The 13,619-nt window shown below is 37.2% G+C and overlaps 1 protein-coding gene across 17 annotated transcripts in view; it reads right to left on the reverse strand.

Annotated features, from left to right (window-relative positions):
* The window catches only part of CHPT1 (choline phosphotransferase 1), a 43,356-nt gene that overhangs the window by 4,825 nt on the left and 24,912 nt on the right, over window positions 1-13,619 (reverse strand). For 10 of the 17 annotated variants that reach the window (XR_303599.4, XR_002344198.2, XR_014804217.1 and 7 more), the window contains exons 4-7: window positions 9,985-10,069; window positions 5,912-6,043; window positions 1,922-2,080; window positions 1,368-1,493 (exon numbers count right to left, since the gene is read on the reverse strand). Coding sequence is in view for 3 of the 17 variants with exons in the window: in XM_021092680.2 (XP_020948339.1) it covers window positions 1,368-1,493; window positions 1,922-2,080; window positions 5,912-6,043; window positions 9,985-10,069 (502 nt within the window). In the remaining 14 variants the exon portion in view is untranslated. Of the gene's footprint in view, window positions 1-1,367; window positions 1,494-1,921; window positions 2,081-5,911; window positions 6,044-6,508; window positions 6,536-9,984; window positions 10,070-13,619 lie in introns of all 17 variants that reach the window. The other 7 variants (XR_014804218.1, XR_014804219.1, XR_014804220.1 and 4 more) reach the window with 2 other exon arrangements.

Here is a 13,619-nt window from a genome sequence, read left to right on the forward strand (position 1 = left end):
TTCTTAAATTTTGGTTGTTTTGGAGCCCTAACAATATTTATAGTGGACAGCCAATTAAAAAAATTATTCTGATTTTCAAACACTTTTTAGAATATTGCCTGAGAGACTTTCAAGGATTAAGATTTACATCTTACCCCCATTTGAAGAATGGAAGACTTCTGAAATGACATTATTAATTTACTCTGAAAAAAGTATAATACTATAGAATCTAGTATAAAGGGTGATCAAATGTACCCCAGTCCATACACAGATCTTTTTTTTTTTTTTTTTGAAAATACTTCTATCTAACAAATAGTGTGAAATTAACAAAAGGTTAACCAGGCCAGTAGGAGTGCACTTTAATTTGTTTTTGTATATCATAATTTGATGAAGGCCAGTGAGGTATGGAGGTAGGGGAAAAATATAGCAAAATTGTCCAGAACTACCATTAACTGAAGACCAACCATACAGATAATACCTCAATAAAATAATTTAATAGTGTCTCCTTTATTCTCTTATGTGATTAAAGTGTTACCAACAATGATTTTCTTTTCTTCAGATGGCTAAAGCTCTCTTAAGCACCATAAGTCTATATTTTATAATAATTCTGAATAGAAATTAATATATGCATTATCCACATTATTTTCTTAAGCAGGATGCAGTCAATCAGAATTTAATTTGCTTGATAAGTCATTATTATTCATAAATTTTGCACTATCCTCAAATGCATACAGATACGTAGGGTTTCTTCTAGCACAAAACGGTCCCAGATTCCTGTACTTGGTAGTGCTGTCTGTTCTGTTTCCTCAGTATTAGCTGACAGCTCTTGATACAACAGTGCTCACATTTGCTAACACCAACTCCACTTAATTTATCTGTAATCTGCTAAAAGCTTGGAATAATTCTAACAAGATGGATTAAATACAAGTCAGACATATCACTCTCTGGTAGTCCTTTGCCAGGGAGTGAAATGATTGCAGACTTTTTTTTTTTTGCACCCGCAGCATGTAGAAGTTCCCAGGCCAGGGAATAAACCAGGCCATAGCAGTGACTCAAGTCACAGCAGTAACAACACCAGATCTTTAACCCACTAAGCCACCAGGGAACTCCTGATTTTTGACATCTTTGTACTGTTTTTTGGTAGTTTTTTAAAGTTACAGAGTTGTGTTTTTAGGGATTTAGGTTGTTGGAAACCTGATCTCCAGATATATGAGCCATTTCCAAACACAATATAAAGCAAGCTTTAAAGAAGTAATTTTAAATGTTCAGAAACACTGTATAGATTAAAAGTAAAGACTATCTGCTATCTCACTCAAAGGACTCTTAAGCATAGTATTATCTGACATTTGTTAAAAATAAATAGCAACCTTAGGAAAAAAAGCACTTACCATTGCTATCCACAGAACAATATATTCGTCTACAAAATTATTAAAGTACTGGTCTAAAAATAAAAGACCTGGGCCCAAAAAGACACTGTCTTGAAGATACAGTTCACTTTTGGTCATGTGTGCTATCTATAAAAATATAAAAGAAAATAATTTCACTATTAAATTTTAAATGTTTTAGCTTTTATTTTCAGGATAGAATTAACTATAATTTATTACTAAGACAAATAAGGATAAAGAGACCATTTAATTTCACATTTGATATGGGAATACTGACTAAAATTTCTCAAATTCATGACTGCGAAGCTTATTAAAGTTTCCAATATTTAAATTCCTTGATTATCAGAAAATTATAATTGATAATAACTGCTAAACATTAAAAGAACTTATTATACAGTAAATAGTCTCTCTGAACAGTATTACTTGGAGCACAATACCTAACTTTACTGTGATGATAAGACTACAGAAAACTTAACCATTGTATGAAATAGTTTCCAGCTTTGTATCTGAAGAATAAATACATTATTTATACCATGAATCATAAAATAATTTCTTACCACCAATTTTTGTGAGACTTTAGCAAAGACACATCCGAACATTAGAGTATAAAGACAAGGATGCTTTTCAAACAAATTAGTTGCTGACTTTTTATAGATCATTATTGCCAGTATAATAATTATTCCTATGTGGAGTCCAGGCGACAAGACACTGGTGCCCTAAGGGATAAAGCAGAAAATCAGCACATTTTATTTTACTTTATTTAAAATTTTTTTAATCTTATATTGGGGTATAGTTGATTTACAATGTTGTGATAGTTTTAGGTATATAGCAAAGTGATTCAGCTATACATATACATGTATTCATTCTTTTTCAGATTCTTTTCCCATATAGATTACGATAGACTATTGATTAGTGTTCCCTGTGCTGTACAGTCTGTCCTTGTTGATCACCTATTTTATATATAGTAGCATGTACATGTTAATTTATCCTCCCCACCACCTTTCCCTTTGTTAACCGTAAGTTTGTTTTCTAAGTCTGCAGCACATTTCAATAATGCATTTATTACAATGCAGATATTTTCTAAGCATCTATTTTGTGTAAGGAACTAGAGACCCAAAGAGTATGATGTAGTGTATGGCCTCAAGGAGTGTACAGACCTCAGCCATGCTTTTCAAACTTCCACAGAACCCTCGGGTTACAAAGAGGTAATACAGTGCCACAGATGTTTGATTCCAGTTTTATATGAACACACATATTAAACTAATAAACACTAAAAGATAACAATGTGATTTATTCTATACCAAGTTTTACTATGCTGAAGGCCATCAACATTTTGATTGCCAAGTTAACATTTTTTTGGGCAGATACTGAAATAAAGCTTAACCTGCCTTTTTTACACTTTAACTTAATCAGTGGTTAGAAGAAGTTTAATTCTACCCTGGTCTCTCTCTATTCCAACATCCCATGCCCACCCCTGCCTTCAGGGGTGGGCGCAAATGCTCTCTTATGTAATACTGTACAATCCAACCCATTACATTTTTATCTATGTGAATCAGGATTATCTTAGCACTGCTGATCCTGAAAAAAAATAATGAAATAAATTTGACATTAAAGCTTACTAAATACATAACCATCAATTTAAATGTATCCATTAAAATAGCCTTATTCTTGTTAAGTTTATATGTTATAAATAAGAACTTACTATAAAACTACATTAAAATATTGTAAATATTATAAAATTATAATAAAACACTATCTATAATAAGTTATAAAAATTCAGACCATTAAACTTAGTGCTTTTATCTGTATATGGTTCTGTAAATTATATTCAAGGAAATCTGCTGCTGAAGAAAAAATTGGACCACCAGAGTTCCCAGTGGTGCAATGGGATCAGTGGAACCTCTGCAGCACCAGGATGCAGATTTGATCCCTGGCCAGGCATAGTGGGTTAAAGGATCTGGCGTCGCCACAGCTGCAGCGAGGGTTGCAACTGTGGCTTGGATCTGATCCCTGGCCTGAGAACTCCATATGCTATGGGGCGTCCAAAAAAGAAAAAAAAAAAATTGGACCACCACCAGTTTAAGAGTTTGAAATCAACCACTTCTTAGACATAGTGTTTTATTTCTTGTCTTCCTTCAAACATTTAATCTAATATTTCTTATTAAAGTATTCTCTAAAGTAGGAGTTCCCATAATGGCGCATTAGAAACTAATCCAACTAGGAACCATGAGGTTGCGGGTTCGATCCCTGGCCTCGCTCAGTGGGTTAAGGATCCAGCGTTGCCGTGACCTGTGGCCTGTGGTGTAGATTGCAGATGTCGCTCGGATCTGGCGTTGCTGTGGCTGTGGTATAGGCCGGCGGCTACAGCTCCGATTAGACCCCTAGCCTGGGAACCTCCATATGCCGCAGGTGCGGCCCTAAAAAGCATAAAAAAAAAAAAAGTATTCTCTAAAGTAGACATTGATTCTCATTAAATCTTATCACCTTTTAGTGGAACTCGTGTTCCAATAGAGCTCTATTTTATCATCCATGGTCAAGCAACAAGTATTCTTAAGCCCTTTACACAGTGTACTCTTAACATTTCTAAAACAATTCTGAGGTCAAGTGACAAACACCTCAAAATAATAATAAATTAATTTTTCCAAATATAACAGAACTCATGCATCTAAATGATTTTTATACTTCTCCTTTGAAATACATATATATTCATAAAGATTGATAATTATGTGGATTCCTTTGAAACTGTCTTGAGAACCAATTTATAAGTCTTTTAAGAGAATGAGACTTTTTTTTTTTTTGTCTTTTTGCTATTTCTTTGGACCGCTCCCGCGGCATACGGAGGTTCCCAGGCTAGGGATCGAATCGGAGCTGTAGTCGCCAGCCTACGCCAGAGCCACAGCAACGCGGGATCCCAGCCGTGTCTGCAACCTACACCACAGCTCACGGCAACGCCGGATCGTTAACCCACTGAGCAAGGGCAGGGACCGAACCCGCAACCTCATGGTTCCTAGTCGGATTCGTTAACCACTGCGCCACGATGGGAACTCCGAGAATGAGACTTTTTAAAAATAAAAACGCTGTATTTCATGTTTTCAATCCTTTTATTTATTAGATCTGGCTCCAAATGACTTTGCTTTTTCTCAAAATCAAACCCACCCTTTAAAGGACAGAAATTTTGAACTATAGTACTGAGGAAATTAAAGAGAATGAGCTTAAAGGTAGTCCATCAATGTTTTGATAGAAGATGGCATCACTGGAATAAGTACACATCTTCTTATGTTCAACTACCTTAAAGATGACAATGTTTTTTTTTAAATAGACATTTTTTTTTTAATTTAATTTTATTTTTTTTGTCTTTTGTCTTTTTTGTTGTTGTTGTTGCTATTTCTTGGGCCGCTCCCGCGGCATATGGAGGTTCCCAGGCTAGGGGTTGAATCGGAGCTGTAGCCACCGGCCTACGCCAGAGCCACAGCAACTCGGGATCCGAGCCGCGTCTGTAACCTACACCACAGCTCATGGCAACGCCGGATCGTTAACCCACTGAGCAAGGGCAGGGATTGAACCCGCAACCTCATGGTTCCTAGTCGGATTCGTTAACCACTGCGCCACGACGGGAACTCCTAAATAGACATTTTATTATATTTGTTTAAAAACTGGGCAGAATTCCTTTCTGCCTCTTTCCTGTGTATTGAACAAGTTTTAAAAAACAAATATGAATAACTACAAAAGAATTATAGCATGAGCAAACTGTAAGGAACACAAATACAGGGTGTACCCACTCAACTTAAGAATTGAGGTGAAGGAGTTCCCATCATGGCACAGCGGAAACGAATCTGACTAGGAACCATGAGGCTGCAGGTTTGATCCCTGGCCTTGCTCAGTGGGTTAAGAATCCAGTGTTGCCATGAGCTGTGGTGTAGGTTGCAGACTCGGCTCGGATCTGGCATTGCTGTGGCTGTGGTTGTGGCTGTGTCCGGCAGGTACAGCTCCGATTGGACCCCTAGCCTGGGAACCTCCATATGCCGTAGGGGCAGCCCTAAAAAGACAAAAGATAATAAAAGAATTGAGGTGAAAAATTTTACCTTTTAAAATATTAGAATACTAAAAAAAATTTCAGTGAAATTTCAATAAAATTTACTCCATGAGTAATAAATTGTCCCATATGTGAAACCATGACCTTTGGCAGCTTTCCTGACATTCAATCAGGAACTCATTCTCTATGCCTCCTCCCCTCCCCTATTAGGTCAAGGCACAACGTGCCAGAAAACATGGCAACTCTTAATTCTGTACAGTAATGAAACAGTGAGTGATTAAATGGTATGTCCTTACTTGGATAAAGGCTGTAGAAAGAGGAAAAATGCTTTAAAAATCAATCTAAATTGCTATAAAAATGCTTTTGTATTATGTACCTAAAAAGAATTCTTTAAGATATTCAGTTTCCTTCTCCCGTCTTGAACTATCGTCATATTTTTAGTATCTCTGTAGCTGGGTGATAAGAAAACTTATCATAAAATTAATGCAGAATGATGATGAAATGAGTGTCTTACTGCTATTGTGGATCCATTCTTGCCCACACCGCCATGGAGGATAACATGGAAATAATTCGAACAGGAAAATATTGCTCCACCTACTACTCCAAGAACTGGTAAGATCTTCAGTTTTATTTCTAGGATGGGTATCTTTAGGGGTAAAGGAAAGAAACACGTCATTAGGAAAAAAGAATTTATTTTCCTATTAAATAGTAAAGAAACATTATGATATGGCCCTGTACTATCCTTTTTCTTAGATACTAAAAAAAAAAAGCTATCCTTTTTCTTATAATCAAACCTTAGCTTCTGGACTATAACGCGAAGTATTTTTTCTTTTAACGGTTTTATCTATTAAGTGAAAAATGAATCTATCAAATCCAGCCAAGGCGGCTTAAATAACTGTGATGAAGTATTTCATCCCACAAGCCTTCATCTGATTTAAAGGAAACATGAAAAAGGATAGTTCACTTGAATTTAGTGCCTCTAAAAGGCAGCACCGCAGGAAAGTCAGACACCATGATCTGCATCATGAATGTGACAAATATCACAGTGTGCGTGCATGCAAGAATTTTGTGTAGTTAATATCCAGGATTAAATCTCTAGCAGTATATTTACCTGTTGGTCAATTGCTGTTCAAGAAAACTTCCAAGGGCAGCAAAGGATTTAAAAAACAGTAACAATGAATTGCCAAAAGCTGTAGGCTACTGTGTTTTGAAAATACACTTTGAAATACTGTACCAAGATTTGTGGAAACTACAGATTAACAATTAAATTTATAAAATCTATATCTAAAATAAGGATTCTTATTGGTGAGAATAAGCAAGTATGCTTTCTTCTTACGGTATTGCCAAAACATTGAGTGAAATGATTTTAAGATGAAATTCTTCCTCAGTATAACTAAATCAGAATTCCATATTTAAGACAACCACATATGACAAGGACCACAGCTACCTAACTGCCTCTAGGTCTATATTCACCTTCTCATGGGTACTGGCTGAACAGCTACCATGAAAAACACCCTGCAACCCTCTAGTATATTTTTAGAGGCCTACAGTAGCATGTCCTTGACTCTATTTTTTATTCTTACATGATGAGAAGGAAGATGAATGTCTCAGGGAATGTTCCTCTACCTAAAAATATGCTTATGCTCAGAATTCCTATTGTGGCTCAATGGGTTAAGGATCCGACAATGTCTCTGTGAGGATGAGGGTTTGATCCCTGGCCTCACTCAGTGGGTTAAGGATCTGGTGTTGCCGCAAGCTACAGTGTAGGTTGCAGATGCAGCTTGGATCCGGTGTTATCGTGGCTGTGGCATAAGCCTCAACTGCAGCTCTGATTGACCCCTGGCTCGGGAACTTCCATATAATGAAGGTGCAACTGTAAAAAGAAAAAAAAGTGGTATTCTGTAAAAATAAAATAAAATAATTGCTGGAGTTCCCGCTGTGGCTCAGTGGTTAACGAATCCAACTAGGAACCATGAGGTTTCGAGTTCAATCCCTGGCCTTGCTCAGTGGGTTAAGGATCTGGCGTTGCAGTGAGCTGTGGTGAAGGTCAAAGATGAGGCTTGGATCCTGCACTGCTGTGGCTGTGGCGTAGGCCGGCGGCTACAGCTCCAATTTGACCCCTAGCCTGGGAACCTCTGTATGTCGTGAGGAGTGGCCCAAGAAATGGAAAATAAATAAATAAATAAAATAATTGCTTATGCTCTATTTTTTTGGGGGGGGGGCACGTCCTTGGCATGCAGAAGTTCCCAGATCAGGGATGGAACTTCACTGCAGCAGTGACCCAAGCCACAGCAGTGACAACAGTGAAAACTTAATCCATTGTGCCACTAGGGAACTCCACTTAATGTCTATTTTTGAGCTTAGTGATATGAACCGTAATTGGCAATTCTGAAATTACATGCCACAGAGAAATCTTTTACTATTTTTTAAAAAATAGACTTGATTTTTAGAGCGATTTTAGGTTCACAGCAAAACTACACAGAAAGTACATAGAGTTCCCATATATTCCTTTGCCCCTCACACACACTCATGCTCCCCAACTAACAATATCACCCACCAGAGTGGTGGTTCAATCCATGTGTTACAATCCACAAACCTACACTGACACAAACATTATCACCTTAAGTCCATAGTTTATATTAGGGTTCACTCTTGCTGTTGTACATTCTATGACAGTGAACAATGCATAAATGACAAATGTATAATGACAGATGGACAGGGATCCACAATTATAGAATCACAGACAATAGTTCCACTGCGCTAAAAATCTTCTGTACTTTTTCAATTTATCCCTCCTTCCCCCCAACCTCTGGCAATAGCAGATCTTTTCACTGTTTCCAGCATTTTGCCTTTTCCAGGGTACCATATACAGTATGGAATCATACAATATGGAGCCTTTTCAGATTGGCTTCTTTCACTAAATAATACGCATTTAAGATTCCTCCATGTCTTTTTGTCGCTTGATAGCACTTTCTTTTCTTTCTTTCTTTTTTTTTTTTTTTTGTCTTTTTGCCATTTCTTGGGCCAATCCTGCGGCATATGGAGGTTCCCAGGCTAGGGGTTGAATCGGAGCTGTAGCTGCCAGCCTACGCCAAAGTCACAGCAACACGGGATCTGAGCCATGTCTGCAACCTACACCACAGCTCATGGCAACGCTGGATCATTAACCCACTGAGCAAGGCCAGGGATTGAACCCGCAACCTCATGGTTCCTAGTCGGATTCGTTAACCACTGCGCCACGACGGGAACTCCAATAGCACTTTCTTTTTAACAATGAATAGTATTCCACTGCCTGGATGTACCGTAGTTTATTTATCCATTTACCATTGAAGGGCATCTACCGAAGGACTTGCTTCCAAGTTTTGGCGATTATAAATAAGCTGTTATAAACATCTGTGTTCAGGATTTTGCATGGACATATATATTTTTTTAAATTTTATGGTTGAACCCAAGACATATAAAAGTTCCTGAGCCAGGGACTGAATCTGAGCTACAGCTGTGACGTGTGCCACAGATGTGGCAATGCCAGACCCCTTAACTCACTGCTTTGGATCGAACCTGCCCCTCAACAGCGACCCGAGCTGCTGCAGTCAGGTTCTTAACTACTGTGCCACAGGTGGAACTCCTGAAAGGGCATAAATTTTTAAGTGTTTTGGGTAAATATCAAGGAACACAGTGGTAAGAGTATGCTTAGTTTTGTATCTCTTACTATTTTTACCAGAGGTATATAGCTTAGTGCTTAAGAAGAGAGTCTGGAATCAATCTGCCTAATTTCTAGCTCCAGTGTTTACTAGCTATGTGTTGGATAAATTACTTAATCATTTCCCCTATGCACGAATATATTACCACATAGAAGAAAAGGACCCCTTTTCCCTAATACAAAGTTGTTTTTTTTTTTTTTTTTTTGGCTTTTTAGGGTCACACCCGCAGCACATGGACGTTCCCAGGCTAGGGGTCCAATCGGAGCTAAAGCTGCCAGCCTATGCTACAGCTACAGCAACGTCAGGTCCGAGCCACGTCTGCAACCTACACCACAGCTCATGGCAACACTGGATCCTCAACCCGCTGAGCGAGGCCAGGGATCGAACATGCAATTTCATGGTCCCTAGTTGGATTTGATTCCACTATATCGCAACGGGAACTCCCCTAATATAAAGTTAAACACACTAGTTGAACTGCTTTTTCAGGCCAAAATTTATCTTATAAAATAGATATATAAAAAGCAAACTCAGGAAAATATTTTATGTTTAATGTTAGGAAAGAAAAGTTGCTAATTTGAACATTTATAATCTACTATGAACGGAGTTTCCTATGTTAAGGAGTGTTTTTATATTTTGCTTGGTTGGAGACCTCAGTATTTTGATAAAAGTTGACTCTCTGGGCGCCACTGTTATAAATTCATGCTTTGCATAAAGGGAAAATGCCATAATAAAGGTTAGTAAAATCATAAAATGAAGAAAAAACTTCATAAATAGAATGAGTATTAAATACAATTCCAAGGATTTCTGAAGAAAATTAACAATGCAACATTTTTTCCTAAATATTTTTAAGGTTTACTTAAATATAAATTTGAACGTTCAGATTTACCGTATAGTCCCACATTGCTGCTCCTCCAAATGTAGAGAGTACAAAGATGATCACTAAAGCTATCTGAATTTCAGTTACATCCACTCTGAAGAAGGATAAAGAACAGAAAAGATGTTTGTAAATAAAATTCCTGAATATGAAGGTGGGTTAATCATATATTAAAATCAAAGATGTAAAAATCTCTATAGGTTTAGTTTATTTTTGTCTTAAGTTATCCTTAATAATCAATTAACTATACTGCTGAGTGAAAAAGCCTACAGAACAACATGTGCTCACATATATGTAAACATTAGTAATGTGAACAGGAGAAAAAATCTGTACAACATTTACAAAATTGTTAAGAATGATTATTGCTGAGATTATAGGAGGCTTTTATTCTCTACTTTATGTACTCCACAAAGTTTAAGTGTTTTATTAATAATCAGGTATTACTCTTATAGTCAGGAAAAATTATAATAATATAAAAACAACCAGATGATTTAAGGCAAACTCTTAAACACTCCCAAGTCGATTTCATTTAAAAAGTAGTCAAGGGAGTTCCCATTGTGGTGCAACGGGTTAAGGATCAGGTGTTGTCTCTGTGGTGGTGTGGGTTCCATTCCTGGCCTGGTGCAGTCGGTTAAGGATCTGTCTGGTATTGCTGCAGCTGTGGCATAGGGTGCAGCTGTGGCTCAAATTCAATCTCTGGTGGGGGAACTTCCATATGCTGTGGGTGTGGCCAAAAAAAAAGGAGTGAAAATTTCAAGTTTTTTTTCATTAGGTTACCAATAGTTACTATAGTTTTCTGATTTCCATATACATTTTCCCAGTAATATATAAACATATTTAAACTTCTGTCAAAAACCCTCAGCCAACCAACATCATTCTCTAATCTGTGTCCTCTGAAGATATCAACTCTTCTCTCCTTTGTACCATAAACAGGGCTGAGAAGTGGTGTACATTTGTAATTTTCTTTTCTTTTTTTTTTTTTGGTCTTTTTTAATGGCTGCACCCGCAGCATATGGAGGTTCCCAGGCTAGGGATCTAATCGGAGCTGTTGCTGCCGGCCTACACCACAGCCACAGCAACGCCAGATCTGAGCCACGTCTGCGACCTACACCGCAGCTCACGACAACACCGGATCCTTCATCCACTGACTGAAGCCAGGGATCAAACCTGCAACCTCGTGGTTCCTATTTGGATTCGTTTCCGCTATGCCAAAATGGGAACTCCCTCTTCTCTCTTCATGTTTGCTGTTCAATCCACTGCAGTCTAGGTTTTGGCCCCATTCTTTTAAAACCGTTTAAACAGTTACTTTCAATTTGTTAAATGTAAGGGATACACTGCAGTATTTAAAAGGCTGATCACTCCCTCTTTCTTGAAATGCTTTGCTATGTCTTTATTTATTCCATGCTCTCTCATGATTCTTCTACCTTGCTGGATGCTCTATATCTTAAATGCTATTGTTTCCATAATTCCTCTTTTTAGATTCCCTGAAGAATTTTATCTAAGACTAGTATTTATATGCTAATGACCTCTAAATCCATTTCTCCAAATCCACATCTTTTCTTGTGAGTTCCAGATTTTTATAGCTATCTACCTACTTCGTATCTCTATTTGGATGCCCTGGAGTCTTTAGATGCTAGAGGAATACTTACTGCTCTGCAAATATAAGAAATGTAGGGATTAGATGATAAAGTAGAACCAGATATGGAAGAAAAGACTTCTTAACTGAGTTATTTGGAGAGCATTTAGGAGGAAAAGGTGAATGGAACATTAACCCACAAATAAAAAGAAAATAGAATGACATCTAGTATTTGTAAGATAGTGACAGGCAAACCAAGGCCTCCAGGCTGCATGGAGAAACAGTCAAGTTAGTCGAAAAAGGTAAACTTAATAATATAATATACAGTATTTTGTGGAGAAAAGGAAGGAAAGGTATTAACATTTACTAAGCGTCTGACTATGAGTTACGAACTCTAATGCCTGTTTTCTTAGAAAGGGAAATTAAAAGGATTTTTCCATGCCTGTATTGAAATGGTTAGATATTGCTATAGGAAAATGACTTTGGAGCCAACACTCTTCCTACTATACCTAAGACTTATTAGAATTTTGTACTCTTTTTCCAGTAACAGTGGGAGAATTGCATTAAGTTAATCCATAATTTTTCCAGGGTATGACTAGCGAACATAAGCAACAAGGAAAGCTGGTAGAAATTATAGTAGAAAATTGACAGAACACGGTAAACCAGCTACAATGGAAAAAATCTGAAAAAAAAAAAAAAAAGAAATTATAGAACAAAGTTTCTCTCAATGAACTAAATGCCACATGCAGGGATTGAGGTAGGAACCTTGGTTTCATATATATATCATTCACGCCACATTTTTTTGGTCTTTTTTTATCTTTTGAGGGCTGCCCCCATGGCATATGGAGGTCCCCAGGCTAGGGATCGAATTGGAGCTAGAGCAGCTGGCCTAAACCACAGCCACAGCCACAGCCACACGGGATCTGAGCTGCATCTGTGACCTACACCACAGCTCATGGCAATGCCAGATCCTGAACCCACTGAGCGAAGCCAGGGATCGAACCTGCTACCTCATGGTTCCTAGTTGGATTCGTTTCCGCTGTGCCATGACAGGAACTCCACACACCACATATTTTAAATTAAACTCAAAGCTTCATTCTCCCTCTCTGCCTCTTAAGGATAAACTAAAGAAATAACAGTTCTTGTTCTTTTTTTGGCGATTTTTAAATTGCCAAAAATAATTTTTAAGTTACTTTTTCTGAGTAATTTTTTCTTTACAATGAAGAATATTGGTATTCATGCATGCATGTTAAATAACAAATCTTGAGTCCGGAAAAAAGAATGTTGAAAGGTTAAAAGGGTGGAATCACTCACCAAATCTTCAAATGTTTGAAATATGGAGACAGTTGAAGCTTGAAAGATACATTGGACAAATGAAAGAATAATCTGTACAACAATTTACAAACTTATACAAACTTAGAGAACTCATTAGTGGGCCCAAGATTTTAATAACTAAATCCAAAGTCTTTAAAAATCCAAGAAAGAACACACCCTCACACCATGCACAAAAATAAACTCAAAATAGCTTAAAGACTTAAACATAAGATAACATAAAACTCCTAGAAGAAGATATAGGCAAAACGTTCTCTGACATCAACTGTACAAATGTTTTCTTAGGTCAGTCTTCCAAGGCAACAGAAATAAAAACAGAAATAAGCCAATGGGACCTAATCAAGCTTTTGCACAGCAAAGGAAACCATAAAAAACAAACAAACAAAAAGGCAACCTATGGAATGAGAGAAAATAGTTTCAAATGATGCAACTGACAAGAGCTTAATCTTTAAAACATACAACTTATACAACTCCTCAACAACAACAAAAAACAGCCCAAATGAAAAATGGGCAGAAGACCTGAAAAGATATTTTTCCAAAGAAGATTTACTAATGGCCATCAGGCACATGAAAAAATGCTCAACATCACTAATTATTAGAGAAACGCAAATCAAAACTACAAATGAGGTACCACTTCACACTGGTCAGAGTGGCTAGAAAAACAATGGTTATTTGTTGTTATTTGTTAATGTCAACAAATAACAAACACTGGAAGGGGTGTGGAGAAAAGGGAACCCTC

Source organism: Sus scrofa, chromosome 5 (genome assembly GCF_054392235.1).
Source record: "Sus scrofa isolate SSC_HxYL_T2T_F1_AM1 chromosome 5, Sscrofa_HxYL_maternal_Yorkshire_Landrace_v2.0, whole genome shotgun sequence".
Classification (NCBI taxonomy): Eukaryota; Metazoa; Chordata; class Mammalia; order Artiodactyla; family Suidae; genus Sus; species Sus scrofa.